The 26,812-nt window shown below is 45.6% G+C and overlaps 1 protein-coding gene across 2 annotated transcripts in view; it reads left to right on the top strand.

The window, feature by feature from the left end:
- CD74 (CD74 molecule) overlaps positions 1–26,063 on the top strand; it is a 106,752-nt gene extending 80,689 nt beyond the window's left edge. For both annotated transcript variants that reach the window (XM_078653597.1, XM_078653598.1), the window contains exon 9: positions 25,326–26,063. In XM_078653597.1, the coding sequence (XP_078509723.1) occupies positions 25,326–25,330 (5 nt within the window). In that variant the 3' untranslated portion in view covers positions 25,331–26,063. The remainder of the gene's footprint in view (positions 1–25,325) is intronic.
- Positions 26,064–26,812: the final 749 nt, after the last annotated feature.

Genomic DNA, 26,812 nt, shown 5'->3' with positions numbered 1-26,812 from the left:
ACTCACACAAAACCATTGAAATTCCATATATAGTTAGTTGCACTAACTATATATCGCGCACCCGCAATCCACTGCTGATCATGTCACATATTACATCATTCATGACATGGTCAGTGACATCACTGATGACATCACTGATGACATCTCAAATGACATCACTGATGACATCACTGATGACATCTCAAATGACATCACTGATGACATCACTGATGACATCTCAAATGACATCACTGATGACATCTCATTTGACATTACTGATCACATCACTGATGACATCATTCATGTGATAATACGATGAACCTCTTCAGACTCTAATATAACCTTAGATACACTCAGTGTAAACAGACACTCATAGACTGTCACTCATCCATGGAGTTACTCAGACACTTAGTCAGTCATGCAAAGAATCAATCACACCTCCATTTCCTCAACTATACAGTTATACACACCTTACTTATTCAAACATATACTAAAACATATTTACTCACTTATACAATCCTGGATACAAGTTCACAATGATCCATACAGCCACTCACACATTCACTGGCTCTTATGCACAGTTATTTATATATGTCAACTCTCACATGTACTGTGTTTTACATATGTACTTACTTTGACATGTAGCACTGAGATATCCATTCACTCACCAATACACTCATGCACACAGTCAACCGCCCATACAGCTGTTTCCACATGCACTTTTGAACCCATACATCTAGTCAATCAACTGCTCACACATCTATGCAGAGAGTCATACACCTCCCAGCCACCCAGACACACACTCAGTCTCCCATACAAATGCTTGGGCAACCAATCAATAACCCATACAGTTAATCATATAGCTAATGATCAACACATGCAGCAGTTTACAGAACAACAGACATAATGATGCACAAATTAAGACAGTTTAGTCACTAACCCATGCACTCAGTGAGACACATTTAATCAGTCACTCATACAGTCAGCCATGCCCCTACTAAATCCTTCATCAAGACACTTATACATCCACTCATTCTTCAATATGTAAGACATATTTTAACTTTACAGAATTATACAGTCACTGTATGTAGTCATCAGTGATGTCATCAGTGATGTCATTTGAGATGTCATCAGTGATGTCATCAGTGATGTCACTGACCATGTCATGAATGATGTAATATGTGACATGATCAGCAGTGGATTGCGGGTGCGCGATATATAGTTAGTGCAACTAACTATATATGGAATTTCAATGGTTTTGTGTGAGTAAAATAAGGTTTTTTAAATGCTAATTCCTAACTATATATGGTCTATAACCTATGGTTTTTTCAGTGAATATATATATACCTTAAATTTACTAACGTCATGGTAAAGGTATGTGTGGTATAGCGTTGTAAAGGTATTGTGTTAAAGGCATTGTGTGGTAAAGACAGCATTGTAAAGGCTGTCTCCCTCAATGGTTCACCAGGCAGAAAGTTGACAAAAGTCTCACTTTTTGCAGTTTGGGAACAGAAGGGGTACACTATAACACCAGTCAAGGGTCCAGGACATGGGGACTAGGACTCACACCATAAGAGGCCCGCAGCAGGCTAAAGGGCAGGTAATCTGGAGTGATCTGAGTAGAGATCTGCAGGGTCCACTTTTATGTACCATGGCAGCCTGTGGGTCAAGGGCAAGCCTTTGTTCATCCCTAAGCGTTCGCACTCCCTGGAGGTACCAGCAACATTTGTCTATGGTTAGTGTGGGCCGCAGCCATGTGGGAGCACACTTGGATAGCGTTCTTTACTTTCCCATTGACTTAACATGTGCTTGCTGCTGCACTGCATTTCCATGTCCCTCTACTTACCACTTGATTCCTGCTCATTAAAATGACAGCAAACGTCTCCAGCTGTACTTACTCTGTTAGCATATCAGGTTATTCATCAGAGCCTGTGAACTGATGACCATATTCATATTGCAGGTAACTTCCATAAAGTCTTTCTCCATGCAAACCAGGAGAAGGAATGCAGGTTTAGCCTCAGCAAACTGCTTGTGACACTTCACATATCACCTAAACCAAGAGCTTTTTATCATAGCAGAGAAAATGAAGAAAACACTTGCTTACAGCAGCCTTTTCAAAGTTCAGAACCAAGACCTCTGAGAAGCAGTTTCTGGCCTTACCAACAGTAGCAGAGGGTACCCACACTACGGGACTAGGATATAGCAAGGAGATAGAAGCATTTTAGTTTTGCTTTCAAGGCGGTGCAGATTTGTTACTTGCTTGAGCTTCAGGGTCATTACAGCGAAATTGTTGCAACAGCTCAGTGTTTACTTTCACAGGCATCTGAGAAAATACATCCATACAAGCATTGTACTGTTTGTCCCCTCCTGTGGTTCCATCTGCCAAAGGTAATGGATTGGTTAGTTCAGAATCTACATGACTGACTAATGTAGATTCTGAATTAACCAATCCATTACCTTTGGCAGTAAATTCAGACACATAACCCTTTTATCCGTGTCCTAGGGATCAAACATTAAACATTTTTGTAGATACCCTTTAGACACTTTTTATCTTTAATTTAAACCTCACAACACGCCCTTTTCACACAACCAGCTCCACAGTCTTCTGGCGTCGTAGCACACCAAAGAGGCATTCGGCCTCTTTGGTGGGGCCCAATGATGAAGCATGACACTGACTAGGTCGGTGTGTGAGGGCTTTCTTTTCCACCCAAAAAGGGTGTGTGGTCCCCCAGTTGCTTCGCTCCATCTCTGTGGCTTCTTGAGACTTTAACCTCTAATTAATTGTTTATTAATTAATTATTAATTGGTAATAACTTTTTAATAATTTTCTGGGGGGAAATAATGTATTGTTCATTAATAATTCATTGGTAATTACATTTGATTAACTATAATTTATTGGTATTGATCAATATTTCTTGTTAATTATTAATTGCTAAATATTTTTTAATAACTTGTTTTTTGGTATTGAAAAGTAATTATTTTTGTATTATTATTTGGTAATTACTTTTTTATAATTATTATTTAATTGTATTTTTAATCAATTTAATTAATTATTTATTAATTGGTAATTATTTGTAAGAAATTATTTATCAGTATTGTTCATTAATTTTTGTTATTTAATAATCGGATTATTATTTATTAAAAAAATATATATTTTAATTATTAGTGACTTATTTTACCTCCTACGCTATCCAACACTTTCCCTACGGTTGCACTCTCTGGAGTTGGAATAGTAATTTTTACCCCTACGCTATCCAACACTTTCCCTACTGTTGCACCGTCTGGAGTTGGAATAGTACATTTTACCCCTACGCTATCCAACACTTTCCTTACTGTTGCACTCTCTGGAGTTGGCATAGTAATTTTTACCCCTACACTATCCAACACTTTCCCTACTGTTGCACTCTCTGGAGTTGGAATAGTAATTTTAACCCCTACACTATCCAACAATTTCCCTACTGTTGCGTTGCCCTCTCTGGAGTTGGAATAGTAATTTTTACACCTATGCTATCCAACACTTTCCCTACTTTTGCACACTCTGGCGTGGGCATAGTAATTTCTACCCCTACGCTATCCAATATTTACTGTTTTTGTTAATGTAGTGTATCATTTATTTAAAAAAAATGTTTTAATTTGTTATATATAGTTTTTATATTTTTATTTATATTATTGTTGTATGTGTATGTATTTATAAATTATGAAATGTTTTTTAACAGTTTATGTTATTATAATAAATTGTAAATATTATTAAGTACATATATATATTATATTTTATATGTATATGTTTAATTTGTTTACATTATATGTATTACTTCTAATTTTAAACTTATTTTTAACTATGTTTATTTTAACTATATGTATTATTTATTTTACATTATTTTTAAACATTTTTAAAAAAAACTATGGGGTAGATGTATCAAGATTCCATTTTGCGATTTCTAAATAGCGATTTTTAAGGAATCACTATTTAGAAATCGCAAAATGGAATGTATATAGAAAATCGCTATTTTTTAGCGATTTCTTAGTCTTCCTTATTTGCGAATTCGCAATTTGCTAATTCGCAATTAAGGAATAATTTCCCATGCATTCCTATGGGCCAGGAGGCCCATAGGAATGATTGTGAAATATTTCTTAATTTGTGAATCGCAATTTGTGAATTCGCAAATTGAGAATAATTTCAAGGGTGCAGGGGTGTCTCAAAGACACCCTGCTGCACCCCTGAATTTCACATTTGTGTGCATATGGCGCACATACATGCCCTACGGGCATGTATGTGCGTTACATGCCACCTTCCCAAATGCCAAATAGGGCATTTTTAAATGAAATCGCAAATTAACACCAACTACAAGTTGGTGGTAATTTGCGATTTCTTAACCTAAAATCACAGGGGTAGATGTATCAAGATTCTATTTTGCGATTGCTAAATAGCGATTTTTAAGGAATCGCTATTTAGAAATCGCAAAATGGAATGTATATAGAAAATCGCTATTTTTTAGCGATTTCTTAGTCTTCCTTATTTGCGAATTCGCAATTTGCTAATTCGCAATTAAGGAATAATTTCCCATGCATTCCTATGGGCCAGAAGGCCCATAGGAATGATTGTGAAATATTTCTTAATTTGCGAATCGCAATTTGCGAATTTGCAAATTGAGAATAATTTCAAGGGTGCAGGGGTGTCTCAAAGACACCCTGCTGCACCCCTGAATTTCACATGTGTGTGCATATGGCGCATGTACGGGCATGTATGTGCGTCACATGCCACCTTCACAAATGCCAAATAGGGCATTTTTAAATGAAATCGCAAATTAACACCAAATACAAGTTGGTGGTAATTTGCGATTTCTTAACCCAAAATCGCAATTTCTAAAACCCACATACATCGCATTTAAGGAATCGCAAAATTTGCGATTCCTTAAATGCTTAAGCAAAATAAGGAATCACAAATTTTTGCGATTCCTTATTTTCCGATTTTTTGATACATTTCAAAAAATGCAAAAAAGCCTTTTGCGATTCGCAAATGCCGAAATTTGCGAAAGGCTTGATACATCTACCCATATATTTTTAACCGATACTTTTTTCCGATATTTTTGTACTTACCATAATGTAGATCGGACTTCGATATTCTCGACATCGATATTCCTCCTCTGATATTTTTGACGTCGAGATTCTGTGAGTGATCCCATTTAAACAGCCCACACTTGAATCTTCATGTTCAAAGGCTTAACTATATGTGTGTGACAGTTTGACGATTAGGGGGATATGATTCAAATGTTTCTTCCCTTTGTTTAGGTCTTCATGCCCCTTCCTGTACTACTGTGATGCGGTAGCGATTATAAATGTGATCTCAGTATGATGGCATGATTAATTTCTGGAAGTATCCTGCAAGATAGCCTGCCTTTTCAGTTAAACCATTTACGCAGAATGTTCAGAACTATCAGCCCTGACTGTAGTTGAATCGACACCCATTCTGCCCTCAATCCACCACCAGAGACATGGGTCCAGATTCTCAAAGGCTAAGCGTTACTTTTATAATGCTAAACCGACGCTAAACTTTTTTGGGATTTACAAACCAACATAAATTAGTATTTGCGTTGGTTTGTATGGATAAATACATGGGTACTACCCACCCATGCTTTTTGACTCGAACCCCTATTCTCAAACATCAGTAGAACGGGTTTAGCGCCAAAAATTAACGTTGCTGAAAAGCAGGCATTAAACAGAGAAATGATTCATTTCCCTATGCTTTTTCGACTTTGCATGAATGCTGCACTCAGCAGCACATATACCATGTAAGAAAAGCGTTTTCACTTGTCTAAGCATAGTATTTTGTCCAGGAAGGGTAGCCTTCCTGTACAAAACCTATGCTAGACTCATGCACACACCCTAGCGGTATGGCGCTAAGGTGTGTGCGATATATAGATGAACAAACAGCACATTTCATCCTTGGACCAAAAAGACTGATTAGATGAATATTGTTTTTTCAAAATACAGTTTCACTTTGGTACATGAATCCATTAGGAAATAGATGTATCAATTAAATTACTTCTTACGAAGCAGGCAAATGTTTACTCACATACCACATGCCTCAGTCCCAAGTTCCATATGTTGAATCACAACAATTCAGGAGCCGCAGTGGCGTCACTAGGGTTGGTGTCACCCAGTGCGGTAACTCATGGTGTCACCCCCGCATCCCCCCTGTGTCTCATACCTACGCACTCCTCCGTGCCCCGTACCTCTAAGTTTTCCCTGTGCCCCCTACCTCTGCACTCCCCAGTCGTTGTACCTGTTCTGGGGTACATTTTGACCCTGTGGGGACCCTCTGCAGTGAGCCCCCCCCCCCCAGCCTCTGCTCTGAACACACCCACTCCTGCCACGTGTGGAGTGGGAAGGGGGGCTCGAGAGTAGTCTACTCCTTGGAATCAAAGAAACTGCACCCAGGACTCAGAATCAGAGAAACTTAACCCAGGAATCAGAATCAAAGAACCTGCATGAGGACTCAGAATCGAAGAACCAGGACTCAAGATCAAAAAACCTGCACCAGGAATCAAAGATTCTGAACCATGACTGGGAATCAAAGAACCTGGACTATGAAGTAAAGAACCTGAAGTAGGATGCGGAATTAAAGAATGGTCACCAGGACTCAGGACCAAAGTACCTGAACCAGTACTCATTATTAAAAAAACCTTCACCAGGACTCGTAATCAAAGAACCTGCACCAGAACTCTGAGTCAAAGAACCTACACCAGAACTAGGAATTAAAGGACCTGCACCAGGACTCGAGATCAAAGAACCTGCTCCAGAACTAGGAATTAAAGGACCTTCACCAGGACTAGGAATCAACAACCTGCACCAGGACTCAGCATCAAAGAACCTGCACCAGGACTCAGCATCAAAGAACCTGCACCAGGACTCAGCATCAAAGCACCTGCACCAGGACTCAGCATCAAAGCACCTGCACCAGGACTCAGCATCAAAGAACCTGCACCAGGACTCAGCATCAAAGCACCTGCACCAGGACTCAGCATCAAAGCACCTGCACCAGGACTCGAGATCAAAGAACCTGCTCCAGAACTAGGAATTAAAGGACCTGCACCAGGACTCAGCATCAAAGAACCTGCATCAGGACTCAGCATCAAAGAACCTGCATCAGGACTCAGCATCAAAGAACCTGCACCAGGACTCAGCATCAAAGAACCTGCACCAGGACTCAGCATCAAAGCACCTGCACCAGGACTCAGCATCAAAGAACCTGCACCAGGACTCAGCATCAAAGAACCTGCACCAGGACTCAGCATCAAAGAACCTGCACCAGGACTCAGCATCAAAGAACCTGCACCAGGACTCAGCATCAAAGCACCTGCACCAGGACTCAGCATCAAAGCACCTGCACCAGGACTCAGCATCAAAGAACCTGCATGAGGACTCAGAATCGAAGAACCAGGACTCAAGATCAAAAAACCTGCACCAGGAATCAAAGATTCTGAACCATGACTGGGAATCAAAGAACCTGGACTATGAAGTAAAGAACCTGAAGTAGGATGCGGAATTAAAGAATGGTCACCAGGACTCAGGACCAAAGTACCTGAACCAGTACTCATTATTAAAAAAACCTTCACCAGGACTCGTAATCAAAGAACCTGCACCAGAACTCTGAGTCAAAGAACCTACACCAGAACTAGGAATTAAAGGACCTGCACCAGGACTCGAGATCAAAGAACCTGCTCCAGAACTAGGAATTAAAGGACCTGCACCAGGACTAGGAATCAACAACCTGCACCAGGACTCAGCATCAAAGAACCTGCACCAGGACTCAGCATCAAAGAACCTGCACCAGGACTCAGCATCAAAGCACCTGCACCAGGACTCAGCATCAAAGCACCTGCACCAGGACTCAGCATCAAAGAACCTGCACCAGGACTCAGCATCAAAGCACCTGCACCAGGACTCAGCATCAAAGCACCTGCACCAGGACTCGAGATCAAAGAACCTGCTCCAGAACTAGGAATTAAAGGACCTGCACCAGGACTCAGCATCAAAGAACCTGCATCAGGACTCAGCATCAAAGAACCTGCATCAGGACTCAGCATCAAAGAACCTGCACCAGGACTCAGCATCAAAGAACCTGCACCAGGACTCAGCATCAAAGCACCTGCACCAGGACTCAGCATCAAAGAACCTGCACCAGGACTCAGCATCAAAGAACCTGCACCAGGACTCAGCATCAAAGAACCTGCACCAGGACTCAGCATCAAAGCACCTGCACCAGGACTCAGCATCAAAGAACCTGCACCAGGACTCAGCATCAAAGAACCTGCACCAGGACTCAGCATCAAAGAACCTGCACCAGGACTCAGCATCAAAGAACCTGCACCAGGACTCAGCATCAAAGCACCTGCACCAGGACTCAGCATCAAAGCACCTGCACCAGGACTCAGCATCAAAGCACCTGCACCAGGACTCAGAATCAAAGCACCTGCACCAGGACTCAGCATCAAAGCACCTGCACCAGGACTCAGCATCAAAGAACCTGCACCAGGACTCAGCATCAAAGAACCTGCACCAGGACTCAGCATCAAAGAACCTGCACCAGGACTCAGCATCAAAGAACCTGCACCAGGACTCAGCATCAAAGAACCTGCACCAGGACTCAGCATCAAAGCACCTGCACCAGGACTCAGCATCAAAGCACCTGCACCAGGACTCAGCATCAAAGAACCTGCACCAGGACTCAGCATCAAAGAACCTGCACCAGGACTCAGCATCAAAGAACCTGCACCAGGACTCAGCATCAAAGAACCTGCACCAGGACTCAGCATCAAAGCACCTGCACCAGGACTCAGCATCAAAGCACCTGCACCAGGACTCAGCATCAAAGAACCTGCACCAGGACTCAGCATCAAAGAACCTGCACCAGGACTCAGCATCAAAGCACCTGCACCAGGACTCAGCATCAAAGCACCTGCACCAGGACTCAGCATCAAAGCACCTGCACCAGGACTCAGCATCAAAGCACCTGCACCAGGACTCAGCATCAAAGCACCTGCACCAGGACTCAGCATCAAAGCACCTGCACCAGGACTCAGCATCAAAGCACCTGCACCAGGACTCAGAATCAAAGCACCTGCACCAGGACTCAGCATCAAAGAACCTGCACCAGGACTCAGCATCAAAGAACCTGCACCAGGACTCAGCATCAAAGAACCTGCACCAGGACTCAGCATCAAAGAACCTGCACCAGGACTCAGCATCAAAGCACCTGCACCAGGATTCAGCATCAAAGCACCTGCACCAGGACTCAGCATCAAAGCACCTGCACCAGGACTCAGCATCAAAGCACCTGCACCAGGACTCAGCATCAAAGAACCTGCACCAGGACTCAGCATCAAAGAACCTGCACCAGGACTCAGCATCAAAGCACCTGCACCAGGACTCAGCATCAAAGCACCTGCACCAGGACTCAGCATCAAAGCACCTGCACCAGGACTCAGCATCAAAGCACCTGCACCAGGACTCAGCATCAAAGCACCTGCACCAGGACTCAGCATCAAAGCACCTGCACCAGGACTCAGCATCAAAGCACCTGCACCAGGACTCAGCATCAAAGCACCTGCACCAGGACTCAGCATCAAAGCACCTGCACCAGGACTCAGCATCAAAGCACCTGCACCAGGACTCAGCATCAAAGAACCTGCACCAGGACTCAGCATCAAAGCACCTGCACCAGGACTCAGCATCAAAGAACCTGCACCAGGACTCAGCATCAAAGCACCTGCACCAGGACTCAGCATCAAAGCACCTGCACCAGGACTCAGCATCAAAGCACCTGCACCAGGACTCAGCATCAAAGAACCTGCACCAGGACTCAGCATCAAAGCACCTGCACCAGGACTCAGCATCAAAGAACCTGCACCAGGACTCAGCATCAAAGCACCTGCACCAGGACTCAGCATCAAAGCACCTGCACCAGGACTCAGCATCAATCAGCATCAAAGAACCTGCACCAGGACTCAGCATCAAAGAACCTGCACCAGGACTCAGCATCAAAGCACCTGCATCAGGATTCAGCATCAAAGCACCTGCACCAGGACTCAGCATCAAAGCACCTGCACCAGGACTCAGCATCAAAGCACCTGCACCAGGACTCAGCATCAAAGCACCTGCACCAGGACTCAGCATCAAAGAACCTGCACCAGGACTCAGCATCAAAGAACCTGCACCAGGACTCAGCATCAAAGCACCTGCACCAGGACTCAGCATCAAAGCACCTGCACCAGGACTCAGCATCAAAGCACCTGCACCAGGACTCAGCATCAAAGCACCTGCACCAGGACTCAGCATCAAAGCACCTGCACCAGGACTCAGCATCAAAGCACCTGCACCAGGACTCAGCATCAAAGCACCTGCACCAGGACTCAGCATCAAAGAACCTGCACCAGGACACCTGCACCAGGACTCAGCATCAAAGCACCTGCACCAGGACTCAGCATCAAAGCACCTGCACCAGGACTCAGCATCAAAGCACCTGCACCAGGACTCAGCATCAAAGAACCTGCACCAGGACTCAGCATCAAAGAACCTGCACCAGGACTCAGCATCAAAGAACCTGCATTAGGACTCAGCATCAAAGAACCTGCACCAGGACTCAGCATCAAAGCACCTGCACCAGGACTCAGCATCAAAGAACCTGCACCAGGACTCAGCATCAAAGAACCTGCACCAGGACTCAGCATCAAAGCACCTGCACCAGGACTCAGCATCAAAGCACCTGCACCAGGACTCAGCATCAAAGAACCTGCACCAGGACTCAGCATCAAAGAACCTGCACCAGGACTCAGCATCAAAGAACCTGCACCAGGACTCAGCATCAAAGAACCTGCACCAGGACTCAGCATCAAAGAACCTGCACCAGGACTCAGCATCAAAGAACCTGCACCAGGACACCTGCACCAGGACTCAGCATCAAAGCACCTGCACCAGGACTCAGCATCAAAGAACCTGCACCAGGACTCAGCATCAAAGCACCTGCACCAGGACTCAGCATCAAAGCACCTGCACCAGGACTCAGCATCAAAGAACCTGCACCAGGACTCAGCATCAAAGAACCTGCACCAGGACTCAGCATCAAAGAACCTGCACCAGGACTCAGCATCAAAGAACCTGCACCAGGACTCAGCATCAAAGCACCTGCACCAGGACTCAGCATCAAAGAACCTGCACCAGGACTCAGCATCAAAGAACCTGCACCAGGACTCAGCATCAAATCACCTGCACCAGGACTCAGCATCAAAGAACCTGCACCAGGACTCAGCATCAAAGAACCTGCACCAGGACTCAGCATCAAAGCACCTGCACCAGGACTCAGCATCAAAGCACCTGCACCAGGACTCAGCATCAAAGCACCTGCACCAGGACTCAGCATCAAAGAACCTGCACCAGGACTCAGCATCAAAGAACCTGCACCAGGACTCAGCATCAAAGAACCTGCACCAGGACTCAGCATCAAAGAACCTGCACCAGGACTCAGCATCAAAGCACCTGCACCAGGACTCAGCATCAAAGCACCTGCACCAGGACTCAGCATCAAAGCACCTGCACCAGGACTCAGCATCAAAGCACCTGCATCAGTATCAAAGCACCTGCACCAGGACTCAGCATCAAAGAACCTGCACCAGGACTCAGCATCAAAGAACCTGCACCAGGACTCAGCATCAAAGAACCTGCACCAGGACTCAGCATCAAAGCACCTGCACCAGGACTCCGCATCAAAGCACCTGCACCAGGACTCAGCATCAAAGAACCTGCACCAGGACTCAGCATCAAAGAACCTGCACCAGGACTCAGCATCAAAGAACCTGCACCAGGACTCAGCATCAAAGCACCTGCACCAGGACTCAGCATCAAAGCACCTGCACCAGGACTCAGCATCAAAGCACCTGCACCAGGACTCAGCATCAAAGCACCTGCACCAGGACTCAGCATCAAAGCACCTGCACCAGGACTCAGCATCAAAGCACCTGCACCAGGACTCAGCATCAAAGCACCTGCACCAGGACTCAGAATCAAAACACCTGCACCAGGACTCAGCATCAAAGAACCTGCACCAGGACTCAGCATCAAAGAACCTGCACCAGGACTCAGCATCAAAGAACCTGCACCAGGACTCAGCATCAAAGAACCTGCACCAGGACTCAGCATCAAAGCACCTGCATCAGGATTCAGCATCAAAGCACCTGCACCAGGACTCAGCATCAAAGCACCTGCACCAGGACTCAGCATCAAAGAACCTGCACCAGGACTCAGCATCAAAGAACCTGCACCAGGACTCAGCATCAAAGCACCTGCACCAGGACTCAGCATCAAAGCACCTGCACCAGGACTCAGCATCAAAGCACCTGCACCAGGACTCAGCATCAAAGCACCTGCACCAGGACTCAGCATCAAAGCACCTGCACCAGGACTCAGCATCAAAGCACCTGCACCAGGACTCAGCATCAAAGCACCTGCACCAGGACTCAGCATCAAAGCACCTGCACCAGGACTCAGCATCAAAGAACCTGCACCAGGACTCAGCATCAAAGCACCTGCACCAGGACTCAGCATCAAAGAACCTGCACCAGGACTCAGCATCAAAGAACCTGCACCAGGACTCAGCATCAAAGCACCTGCACCAGGACTCAGCATCAAAGAACCTGCACCAGGACTCAGCATCAAAGAACCTGCACCAGGACTCAGCATCAAAGCACCTGCACCAGGACTCAGCATCAAAGCACCTGCACCAGGACTCAGCATCAAAGAACCTGCACCAGGACTCAGCATCAAAGAACCTGCACCAGGACTCAGCATCAAAGCACCTGCACCAGGACTCAGCATCAAAGAACCTGCACCAGGACTCAGCATCAAAGCACCTGCACCAGGACTCAGCATCAAAGCACCTGCACCAGGACTCAGCATCAATCAGCATCAAAGAACCTGCACCAGGACTCAGCATCAAAGAACCTGCACCAGGACTCAGCATCAAAGCACCTGCATCAGGATTCAGCATCAAAGCACCTGCACCAGGACTCAGCATCAAAGCACCTGCACCAGGACTCAGCATCAAAGCACCTGCACCAGGACTCAGCATCAAAGAACCTGCACCAGGACTCAGCATCAAAGAACCTGCACCAGGACTCAGCATCAAAGCACCTGCACCAGGACTCAGCATCAAAGCACCTGCACCAGCACCTGCATCAGGATTCAGCATCAAAGCACCTGCACCAGGACTCAGCATCAAAGCACCTGCACCAGGACTCAGCATCAAAGCACCTGCACCAGGACTCAGCATCAAAGCACCTGCACCAGGACTCAGCATCAAAGAACCTGCACCAGGACTCAGCATCAAAGAACCTGCACCAGGACTCAGCATCAAAGCACCTGCACCAGGACTCAGCATCAAAGCACCTGCACCAGGACTCAGCATCAAAGCACCTGCACCAGGACTCAGCATCAAAGCACCTGCACCAGGACTCAGCATCAAAGCACCTGCACCAGGACTCAGCATCAAAGCACCTGCACCAGGACTCAGCATCAAAGAACCTGCACCAGGACTCAGCATCAAAGCACCTGCACCAGGACTCAGCATCAAAGAACCTGCACCAGGACTCAGCATCAAAGCACCTGCACCAGGACTCAGAGACCTCAAGAACTATAAGTTGGTTTTCAGAACTAACCACCTACAGAAACCTGAAGTTCTTGGGCGTTTTCAGCTTTTTTCCGTCGTCACGGTCCCCTCCAAAGCTCTGCTAATGCCGCAGAACCCCAGCCCTCCATCCATTCGGCCCCAATACCTACAGAAACCCCATCTTAAACCACAACGCCCCCTGCAAGACTCACCCGCCCCAGGATGTTCTCGATCTCGTCCTCCGTCCAGCGAGTCTCCTCTCCTGAGCTGTGTCTCGGCCGTGGGCCCCGCTGCCACTGGTTCCGCTCCTTGGCCCCCAGGGGCCCAGCTCTGGCACAGGAGTATGAGGAACAGGCCACTCCAGCACCCTCCCATCGTCTGGAGTTGGGGTTGTACTTGGAGCTGGCTGCTAAAAGCCATTGACTTAAACCTCCTGTACCACATTAAAACCATGTCTCCAACCCCGGCCTTTTATGATATCTAGACTAGTTACCCTCACTGCTCCACTCCCACTGACCCTACCTAGGAACTCCAACGTGGGCTTGCACTCACCCAACGGATGGGGACTCACGGGCTGCGACCTAGTACGGTCCTGGTGCTGTTGAGTCTCCTCACCCGCTCTCGTCTCGGCCTCCACTGGCTCACTGCCCGCAGGTCGCGCCACCATTTCCCCCCTCCCAGGGCTTTAAGTGGGAAATAAAAACTGGGGGTGCTCTAAAAGGGGCGGGGCAAACCTCAAAGGGGTGTGGCCATCTAAGTAGGGGCTGGTCTAATGATTTCCCCCCCCCCCCCCGTGTCGTGTCGCATGCCCGGTCTGAGACAGCTTCCCTGGCGCACACACAGCCGCACCCGAGCACTTCACAGTTCTTTAAAAGACCCTGTGCCTGTTAATGATTCTTTGTCGTCGTATCACCCCTTCTTACATCGATCGCTCAGGTCAGCAATAGGACACACAGTGAGAGGTCTGAAGGGGCAAAGACTGCTAATGGGGGGAAAAAAGAGCAGTGTAAAACCAAGTGAGCTTCTGTGCCAGAAATCAAAGACTACAAATTCAATCCCTAAAAATAATTATGCACCACTGAGGGCCAATACATATTTGTTGCAAAGTACCTACACCCATGAAAGGGACTGCCAGTAATGGGTGGAGCCTCACACAATCAAGGGGTCAGCCTGTGGTTCAAGGTCATCTCTCTCCCGCTTTGAAGCACCATCTAAAGATGGCGCTTCAAAGCGGGAGGGACAGAGAGACTACGTCAGGTAGGAGGGTCGAGAGGGAATTCCAAGTTTAGTCATTTTCTGGGGCCATGAAACCTGCAAGTGAAAGAGTGAGAACGGAGAAAATGAAATAATCACTCTCCCGAGCCATAATTAGCCCCCAAAAATGTAAGCGCTTAAAATAAAAATACACAAACGATCACTAACAGTTGTTGAAAAGTCCCTGATTAGATCCACGTTGCTGCTGCAATGAGGTTACAGTCTCACCCACTATGGTATTTAGGCTAGGGTTCAGGATTCATCCACAGGTCACAGATCATTTTTCTCCCACTCGGCAGCAACTTTAAAAGATGTTGCTGTGCCAAAGAAAAGAAGGCGAGTCTTTGCTAGCTTTAGGTGCAAAATAATGAAGTATAATTCCTCCTATTAGTTGTCAATCAATTTAAGGAGTAACTCAAAGCATATTTGTTCCTAAGTGGTTAACCTTGAAGTGCTCAGGCCTGCCGACCCGCAAGCACCTTGATACTTATCATGTATGTGTGTAACAATAGTCGTGGAAAAAAAGAAAAAGAAAACGGACTACCTCTGCATGGCCCGAAAATAGAGCCCGATAGAGACCCGTTTCGAGGGCCCCTAAAAATAACTGCCGGTGCTCAGACCCGGACAGACCCGGCCCACTTAAAGCCCTGCCCCCTCCACTTTCAAACACCGGAGGTGCCTCTGCTCTGGCGCGGTGCAGCATCATGGGAGCCGAGGGCACGCCCCTCGGGCGACCGAGCAATGGCTTGCGTGACAACCAACACGAGCTACAGGTTGCAGGCCCCGGTACACACCAGTTGAACTCACACTTGTGTCCAAAATATAATATGTGGAGGAAAAAATAATCCTAGTTATGGCGTCACAGAACTAATAGGGCCACTAGAGAGAGCAGGTGTAGACATTGTAAACGGACAAGAGACGCCGGTGGCATTTCTTCAGGGGAATGCAGCGGCAATCTTGACTGGCTCAGACAAGACATAATCACCTTAAAATGTACAACGGATGTTTACCTATTTCTCAAAAAAACCACTAGCAATGTAATCTTTACGTCTATTTAGAATGAATTATTATTAGAGAATGATGCATGTGACTGTCGGCGCACGTTAATAATTAAAAACAACGCTTTGACTTTTGTTTTAAAGTCAAGGCAACGTTCTTTTCTTGACAAGAATCCCTTCTCGTATCATTTTAATGTCTTCGGAAACGCAGCCCTCGTTGTTATATTTTCCAACCTACCGCCGCAGTATACTCTCATGGTGCTTCGTAGCATGCCCTTCACCTGTGACCTATAGACTCAGGTCCCGTCCCATCCCACCCACACTTAAAAGCGTATTTCTGATGCACTAAAGTAACTGCAAGGGTTCGGCCAGGCGTTGAGCAGTGCCGGAGGAAGGAAGTGTGTATTTCATGAAAAATGTCCTAGTTAAGGGCCGTGCAGGCTGGTACGCGGGGCGGTGGGGGCCCATTATTTTGCATTTTGGTCGGTGTCACGGTGTCACCCCAAGTGACGGTGTCACCCGGTGCGGTCCGCACCCCCCGCACCCCCCTAGTGACGCCACTGCAAATTACTCCTTCACTAGTTAGAGCACACTTAGGGGCCGATTATGATCGCGGACGGACTTGAGTCCGTCCGCGATCACCGAGGATGAGGGAACGTCCGCATGGGCTGCGGCGTTCCCTCCTGTGCTATTAGGATGTGACCGCCACACTGGCGGTCACATCCTCTATTTTTAACATTGCGGCGGGTGCAGCTTCAAGCTGCACCCGCAGCAATGTTAAAAATGCACGCATTGCATTTGTATGTAGAAAGTGGCTGGCACCGCGCGGTGCCTGCCGCTTTCTGCATACAAATACAGGGGGGTACCATAGGTACCCCCATGTGCACCCCCCACCCCCCCTTCACCGAGGGGAGTACAACAAGCAAGAGGAAGAGGCGAAACAAATCCCGTAAAGAGAGGAGGAAACGCCAACAACTACACAAAAAAGAAAAGAGGAATGGGGAATGCCCAAGCACAATCATAAGCAAAGTTTTGAGTTCTCCCAACACATTAATTTCAGATGATGCAACTTCACTCACTGAATTGGTGATCAATAAAGATGAAAATGAGGAGAAAAAAGAAAAAAACCTGGAAAAATAAAAAAATAAAAAAGACAAATCTACAGTTGATACTGCAGTAGAGAACACTGTGATTAACTTGACGGAACTTAATCTTAATGTAGCAGAAACCCAGCTTTTATCTTTGGGACTTTCTTTTTGTCCACACAATGGTTTCAAATACGTCCAAGCGAGAATTGATACCTTTAAATTCATTAGGAAATTGAAGCTTCTTAAATTTCATACCACCAACAAAAAGACTGAAAAAGCCAATAAGATTTTGAATGAATCTCAGAGTAACAAGAACTTTTCCATAGCTGATACTAAAGCGTTGAAAGTTGCTCATTCTTTGGCCAATGATGAGAATGACCCTGCTACCAACACCCAGGAAGTTTTGGGCTCTATGGGTATCAACAGTGGAAGTGCTGGGAATAGTCCTTTTGGTCCTAAATCGACTTTTGTCCCTGTGATGCCTAGGGATGCCATTGACATTTTTAGCGATCGAGTCATTGAGGACTTAAAAGAACTAAATCGGACGGTGGCTAAGAGTAACAAACAGAGGAGTTTCAGAGATCAACAATATTCACAGTTGATTCGTAAAATCAAATCTAATGGCAATATTATTGTCAACAAAGCAGATAAAGGTGGAAATGTCGTTTTATGGCCACGTACAATGTATTTACAGGAAGCGGAAAGACAATTGAGTGACCCTGCCTGTTACAGGAAAGCCTCATTTAACGAACTGAATAAAGTAAAATCATTGGTACATACTGATCTGGCATCTTGGAAAAGGGAAGGATTAATCAGTAAAAAGGAATTTGACTTTCTTAAAAAGGATTTTCCTATCACTCCAACACTATATCTTTTACCAAAGATTCATAAAGGCATCACGCCTGTGCCTGGGCGACCTATCACCTCTGCCCAGAATGGACTTTTGGAACCCCTTTCCAAATATGTCGACTACTACCTACATGAATATATGGAGGCCTTACCGAGTTATTTAAGGGACACTAATGACTTCCTGGTAAAATTGAAAGAAGTTGTGTGGAAACCTAACTATTTGTTTCTTGTTATGGACATCACGTCTCTTTATACCTCCATTAATCATAGTGATGGAATAAATGCAATTGAATATTTTTTGTCTACAAGAGACATCAAGTATTATGAACACAGCAAAATGCTTATTTCCATGATTAATTTATGCCTTAACAACAATTTTTTCTTATTTAACAATGAGATCTTCCAACAGATGCGTGGCGTTGCCATGGGCGCGTGCTTCTCCCCCAGCTACGCGTGTTTACACGTGGGCTGGTGGGAGAGGCACGTCCTTGGTGGGCTTCGCAGCTGTCTGGAGGAGGAGGAAACAGGCATTGTAAAGATGTGGCGTTTTATTGATGATGTTTTCATAGTTTGGCAGGGTTGTAAATCGTCAGCTGAGAACTTTGTCAGTAACATCAATGACAACTCTCTAAATCTTGAATTTACTGCTAACATCAGAGATACTAATGTTAATTTCTTAGACATTGAAGTTTACATCAAAGATCATAACATCATGACTAGAATGTATAGGAAGTCCACTGCTGGGAACTCTATTTTACATGCACAGAGCAACCATCCTCATCATCTTATTAAAAGCATCCCTTATGGGGAGTTTTTAAGAATCAAACACATATGTAACAATGAAATTGATCTTATCAACTGTCTCAATGGATCTTTTCAAAGATTCCTACATAGAGGCTATGATAAAAATACCCTTACTGGCTCTCTTAAACAGGTGATGTCTCAACAGACAGTAATAAATACTGAGGATTCAATTGCAGACTCACCAGAGGAGGTCACTGTTAAGACGGACAAACCTATTATTCGTCTTATTACCACCTTTAACAACCAAGAAAAGAGGATTAAACAGATCATGAAGTCCAATTGGCCAATTTTAAAAACTGACATCATTTTAGGCCCTTTATTGGAAGACAGACCTAGTATTACCTTCCGTCGGGCACCCTCTATGAGGGATGCTCTAGTAAAAACTAGTCCTGAAACCATTGTTAAAACTCATTGGCTTTCCAATAAAACTGGTTTCAGGAAGTGTAGTTCCTGTAGGGCCTGCAAGTTCGGTGTGAATACCACAGATTTTGTTGAGGGCTTGACTGATGCTGTGCTCAAAATTAATAATGTATACACCTGTAAGACCGATTATGCGGTGTATGTTTTGAAATGTACATGTGGGTTGCTATACGTTGGTAGCACTAAACTACAAGTATACAACCGCATATTGCAGCATCTTCGTGCAATAGTAAACTCTGACCCCAACTATCCTGTGGCTCGCCACTTTAAATTGGTCCACAATAACAATTTAAATGACTTACAGTATTTTGTTATCGATGCGGTGCCTCTTCATAAAAGAGGAGGAGACAGAGAAAAGAAACTTAGACAGTTGGAGAGCCAATACATACTCAGGCTTAACAGTAAGATCCCTAATGGCCTAAACATGGGGGAGGATCTTAACAATTTCTTGTAAAAATACTTTTCAATATTTTCTTATTATCATATGCATTGTTTCTTATATGGGTTTTGTATTGACTTATATGATTTTTTATCAATAATAATAATTTTTTACCCTATGTTGAGGACAACTGCTAATCCTATGAAAGGTCTAACTCTGTGGTTTTTATCAAAACAAAACATTGAGGATTATAATATCTGTAGCGTATAATAGATGGGATGATTGTTATGTCTCATCCTATATCTTGCCTCTGTAATAACTTCCGTCACTTTATTTTCATAGTGACTCTGCACTTTATCTTGTTGTGTAAAAGATTATGACTCCTTCCCCCAAATATTTATGAAATTGCCGGATTTTGAAAAAACTTTTTTGCACTTTGCACTTTCTTCACTTTAAGGAACATCTTGTCACAGGTTTCATGCCTGAAGATTAGATTGCTCTCTCCCAATCTTTTGGGACAAATGTACTTTTGCACTTTATTTATGCACTATCTAAGGATGTGGTTTTAACTTTTAGATACTGGTTTTTCACTATGGCCCAACTACTATATCTTATACCATTTTTTCACTCATGTAGTTTGTATTGGCGATATACACAATTGGGCACTTGCCCTTTATCAACAAGGATTTAGTCTATATATTGAGTTTACATACAATCTTTATATTTTATGTAATTTTTGTATTTATCAGCCATATATGTGATAAATGGTAGTATTTTTTCTATGTTTGCAATATGGGAGGAGCCTATTGTGAATGTAACTAGTATTTAACCACATGATTCTCTGGTTTTGTCATGTGATCAAGTCCGGGTTCCCCGGGCGAAACGCGTCATGTTGCTGTCTCCATCCATGGAATAAAGCACTTCATCTTTTTTGAAAACCTCGTTTGTGGTCTGTGCCTGTTTCGTGTCTGTGCGCTGTTGCTGGCACTCAGGATTGTGGATTCATATATATATATATTTATATATATATATATTGGGAGGGAAAATGCTACTTCTGAAGTAACTGTGGACCTCATTTATGAAAAGTGTTGCATCGCTGCGGTAAAGCAGCGATGCAACTCTTTTCACTGCGCCCTCCTTGCAACACCATGGGCCGTATCTACTGTACAGCACTCCATGTTGCAAGGATTGACAGATAAGCCAGGAATCCTGACGTATCTATCGGCGCGAAACTCAACCATTGCAGGAGTTGTGACGTAAGCATGACGCGACTCCAGCAATGCATGGGTGAGGCTTATACCTATTGCACTGCATCACACTTACGCCTACTATGAGGCAGGCATAAGGTTTTGATGCAGTGTCGTCCTAGAAGTGGCGCAGTGAAATCTGACAGATTTCACTGGGCCCCTTCTTCGAGGCTTCCTTGCAGGCAAACGCCCACCCTGAATACCTGACGCAGGTATAATGTGGCGCAGGAGTTTCCAAAGTAGCCCATCTACCCAGATGTGTCACTTTGTAAATATGGTGCAACGTGCCGCATTATTTATGCCGCTGCTTCTTCATGAAAAGTGACGCAACACTGGCTCAAAAGTGTTGCATGGGGCTCATAAATAAGCCCCGATGTATTTTGAAGACCCATTGAGGTAGAATTTTGTAGATTGCATATATTTGTCTTTTTGGGTGGTTTATAACCATGCAAGTTAAAAGAACATTTTAAATATGGTATACTGGAAAGATTGTATACATTTTTTCTTTCTGGCGCCTATGTCCAGACCCAAAACCCGGCCAGTGCCAGGAACCCTGTATCTCCGGGACCCCGCCATACAACTCTGCGGCCCTTCATGCACTCAACCCCGGAAGGCACACCGACTGCGAACGATCCTCGCGCATCACCACCCAGGGACAGTTCTCTTGAAGGCTCTGCCGCAGATCCTTCACCGTTGACAAAATCACCTCCACTGCCGAAGGCCTGCATGATGCACGCCCCGCCGAAACCCTAACATGCATTTTCCTCAACATGCGCTCCCTCCACCGACATGCCGTAGATATCTGGGACTTGATCGACACCCTCTTGTCCGAAGTCGCCTTCTTCACAAAAACCTGGACCTACGCCAACTCCGGCCCGACATCGCCATTGCCATCCCCGACGGCTACAAGATCCAGAGAAAGGACCGGCCAAACCGCCCAGGAGGACGACTCGTCTTGGCACACAAGACCACCCTCCAACTCTCCACATCCAGCAGAAGTGATCCCCACTCCAACACCGAACACCTCCACTTCCAGATACAGCCCAGTCCCAGGACCACGCTACGCAGCACCCTCGTCTACAGACCACCAGGACCTCGCACCCATTCCGCAACTACCATCGCGAACCCCACTACATCCTACTCGTGGACCTGAACTTCCACCTCGACAACTGCGACGACCCCGACTCCACCACTCTCCTCGCCAACCTCGCCAACCACGGACTGAAGCAGCTGGTCAACATGCCCAGTCACAAAGCTGGACACACTCTCGACCAAATCTACGCGGGGGGACGAACATCCACTTCAGCCACAACACCCAGCCCCTCTGGACGGACCACCACTGTGTCCACTTCACCTTCAACACCACCACCGCACCCAATCCTCCCACGCCACAAAGGAACTGGAGCAAGGTCTCAGAGGAACTCAGAGGAACTCCTCAACACCACCCTCCTCCAAACCCCCCCAGTGCCTCGACCGACACAAACTCAACAGCCAGGGTATTCCACCGCTGGATCTCCTGCTGTACCGACAAACTCGCACCCCTCTGCCGCCCCGCCAATCGACGCCCCATGAAGGCTGCCTTGTTCACTACAGAACTACAAGAAGCAAAACGCGCCTGCAGACACCTAGAGAAAACTTGGCGAAACCAGAAAACCACAGAAGCACAAAACAAACACAGGAGCGCCCTGAGGAATTCCACCAGCACATAAAAGACACCAAACGGACATAAGAGACAAAGTCCAGATCAACGTAACCAACGCCAAGGAACTGTTCAACATTATAACGCAATTCGTAAAAACCCCCAGCGAAGCCTTGAACATCACACCTTCCCAAAAACTCTGCGACAAGCTCAGCTCTTACTTTCATCTGAAGATCAAGGCCCTCTACGACAACTTCAACGAACAGATGCCGGACCCCCCCCCCTGCCGCCGATAAGCCATCCATCATGACCTGGAATCCCGCCACCATAGAACACATCACCACGACCATGACGAAAACCCACTCAGAAGCCCCAACGGACCCCTGCCCAATGCACATATTCCACAGGGCCGCCGCTGCCATCGCACCCGAACCAGGACGGACCATCAATGCCTCCTTCAGGTCCGGCATCTTCATAGACGACTAGAAGCAGGCGGAGATTAAACCCCTCCTCATGAAACCAGAGGCCGACCCAACAGACCTGAAAAACTACTGGCCCATCTCTCTCCTCCCCTTCACGGCCAAAGTCACAGAGAGACTTGTAAGCGCTCAACTGACCGCCTTCATGGAAGAGAACTCCATCCTGGATGTCTCCCAGTCTGGATTCCGCAGTGACCACAGCACAGAGACCGCTACTGACGACATCCGCATGCTGCTCGATCAGGGACACACTGCGGCCCTCATCCTTATGGACCTCTCTGCAGCCTTCGGCACAGTTTCACATCGCACACTGGCAGCCAGACTTCACAACGAGGGGATACAAGGAACTACCCTCAATTCGATTAAATCCTTCCTCTCTGGCCGAACCCAGAGGATCAGGCTCCCTCCCTTCCTCTCCGAACCCACTGATATCAACTGCCGAGTTCCCCAAGGATCATCGCACATCCCCACACTCTTCAACATCTACATAGCCCCCCTCGCCAACATCGTCAGACAGCATGGGCTCAGCATTGTATCCTATGCTGACGACACCCAGCTCATCCTCTCACTCATCAAGAAGCCAGAAGACACCAAACTCTGTTTCCAGGAAAGAATGAAGAATGTGGCAGCCTGGATGAAAGAGAGCGGTTTGAAGCTCAACTTTGAAAGGACCGAGGTCCTCATCCTCGGACCCCGCACCTCCTTCTGGGACAACACCTGGTGGCCCGGCGCCCTGGGGAGCCCATCCACTCCCACGGACCACGCACGATACCTCTGCATCATCCTCGACTCCTCCCTCTCCATGAACCGCCAGATCAACGCCGTTGCCTCCACCAGTTTCAACTGCCTACGCATCCTCCGCAAGATTTTCAAATGGATCCCCCACCGACTGAAGAAGAACCGTCACCCACGCACTCACAACCAGCCGACTGGACTACGGCAACGTCCTATATGCCCGTATCAACAGAACCCTTCTACACAAACTCCAAACCATCCAGAACTCTGCAGCCAGACTCATCCTCAGGACACCACATCACGAACACATGACCCAACACCTACGACACCTCCACTGGCTCCCTGTCGAGAAGAGGGTCACCTTCAAACTCCTCACCCACACCTACAAATCACTCAACAACATCGGACCCAAATATCTCAATGAGAGATTATCCTTCCACGCACCCAAGAGGAACCTCCAATCTACAGACCTCACCCTGGCAGATGTCCCCTGTATCCGCAGGAATTGAACAGGCGGGAGAGCCTACTCCCACATCGCAACCAAGACCTGTAACGAGCTTCCTGCGAACATCAGACGCTCCCCGACCCTGCACTCATTCAGGACAGATCTCAAGACATGGCTCTTCAACTGATCCGGAACTGCCCCCCACCCCAGCGACTTGAGACCCTCTCGGGTGAGTAGCGCGCTATATAAAACCCTGATTGATTGATGTCAGCATTTGGATCTAGAGAAGACTTAGTGATCTCATCAAATCTTGTCCACTGTACCACCAGTTTCTATTTTAAATATCTACACAACCAGCCGCGGCCCATGCAGGTAGATGCGGTGGGGCCGGGTGAGGGGGTATTTCGAAAGACGACGACAACAAGGGAAAAATATTTATTTATTAAATTTTCCCTTGTGGTCGTTTGTCAAATCCCCCCCAACTCGGCTCCACTGTTCTTACCTGCACGGGCGGTGGCTGTTCATGACTCTCATATTGAGCATGTGATGGATCACCCTGAATACAGAGACCTTTTAAGACATGGGCAAAGTGGGCTCTTGCCAACGGCCCCAGCCTTTCAGGGGGCCCCTGATAGAGCCAGCTCTGTTCTGCAGAATCTTGCCCTAATGACTTTGAATAATTGATAAACAGATTGTTTTAAATACAATTTTAATTTAATCTGTTTTAATGTGGGTGATGTGTGAGAGTCTGTTACAGTCAGTTTGCAAAGAAATGTTGCTTTTATGTTTCATGCAACATCTATAAAAAAAAGTTCCTTTTAGATCTAAAGATGAGCTCACACATGAGAAATGACAGATTGTCAAAGAATTTATTTGCAGTAATATTAGTGAGCTGCTGCAATACAATATCGAAAATTCGTCACTATCGCTGAATATTATAAGTAAATACATTTAGAATTTGGACAGTGTGCCTGTGCACTGTAAGTGAGCTGGCCAAAGAGTGCATGAAAGAGCTGACATTGGTTCGTAAATTCAAAAGCTGTTTCGAATAAGAGCCCCCAAAATACGTTTGGCCCAGGGCCCCCGAAATCCTTGAGCTGTCACTGCCCCTTTAAAGATTTGAAAAAATAGTTGCATACAAATCACTGGAGCAGAGAGCTGATTGAATACTTTTTCTTCTTACATTTTATACTATGCTGTCACAGCTGGCAAACACTACCTGTAAATCCGTGTTTTAGATTTGAAAAAAATTGACCTGGGGGGTGCTGCCAAGAATTACAGTGATTGGTAGGTATGGAGAACCTTGGTTTACATCTTTTCCTCATTACCAATTTCTTTTCTTCCCCCAGAATAAATGATGGTGGCAGGTGGCTCTTAAATATCCAAGCTCTAACCAGCAACTGTATCCTGATATCACGCCTTGGATCCGGCTGCCTCTCATTCTGTGATTCTGCAGTGCAGCGTGTGATGCTTTTATGTTTTTCTACAAATCTGTCACATCAACCTTGGGGCTGTGATTTTACTGTAATTAAAGTACCTTGAGAAATATACATATATGACCATGGGCTAATGGTGCTTTGGAGAATCTAAGGGTGGAGGGTATTACGTCCAGTGTAAACCGTCGGGTTTCCTCAAGTGCAAATTCAGAAAGATGTAGTGTTTATGGATTCTTGACTCGTAAGGCAGCCCCATAAACAGTGTGAAGCGATGGGGTCGGGGTGCCTACTTTACTCAGATTAGGAATGAATACATTGAGTTTCTGTCCCGGCCCACCATGTTAAATCCTTTGCTGTGTGTTTAAGTCACCAGTTCTGAATTCTCTGGCATACTCCGATTAAAGATCAGAACAGGAAGCTTGGTGGGTGTTAGAGGACTGTTTGTACAGTGGCTGGGCTTTTACATTCTATCATGCTTCAATTGTACCCATTTCCATACCTTGTACTAATCGTTACACCAAGACTTTCTAATCATGACTTCTTAACCTTACGTACATATAACACACCTTCAATGTTTTAATGTTTATACAAAACTAATCTAAGCACTTCAATGTAAACTTTATTGCTGTGAGAATAAAGATCTACTTTCAATAAGTGTTTTTAGTTTCTTTTTCTGGTAGCTTAATACAGGTCCCATATTGGGATAGTCAATGGCCTTCCTTCTAGTTTTGAACTTGAGGTATAAAACTTTACAGTGATTGCCAAAGCTGATCCACCGTCCGGCACACTTCACCTTCGTTACCACATGACACATGGCTTAAACATTGCATCAAGTACTTTCTTGATTGCTACCAGAAACTAGATCGCCAGTGTTATGGATAATTAAGAAACACTCCATGTTCTTAGATAATTAAAGGTTAGTTGTCTTACCTAAAACCGTTTTTTAAGAACAGATTTATGTTAATACGGTTTGGGCGTTACCCATCTAAGGATGGATTCCCAAAATGGGGAAAAATGGCCCTCCAAAGTATGCAGGCTGTGTGGATTATGTGATGAAACACTAGTTCATATTGTAACTTTGTCTCCCCAATTATTAGATGAGTGGAAATTCCTATTAAAATCCATTTTTAATGAATTGGGCATAAGATCTTGTAGAAATGTCACCATCACATGCCTTACTGGCGTATCACCACGAATGACTTTTCGTTTTGTTAAGTTTATTTTAATAGCTGGAAAAAAACTATTATCTTGTGATGATGTGGTCTTATAAACTAGGTAATAAGTATATCCAGAGAATAAAGACGCTTGATTTTTAGTTTGATTATATTGTGATTATAATGTCAGCACAAATGCACTCTACAATTTGCCATTTACCTAGATTGTAAAGTTTATTGATATCA

The sequence above is a fragment of the Lissotriton helveticus genome, chromosome 7, assembly GCF_964261635.1.
Source record: "Lissotriton helveticus chromosome 7, aLisHel1.1, whole genome shotgun sequence".
NCBI classification, from domain to species: Eukaryota; Metazoa; Chordata; class Amphibia; order Caudata; family Salamandridae; genus Lissotriton; species Lissotriton helveticus.
The sequence above is the reverse complement of the archived record's forward strand: the minus strand, read 5'-3'. Positions and strand labels throughout refer to the sequence as shown.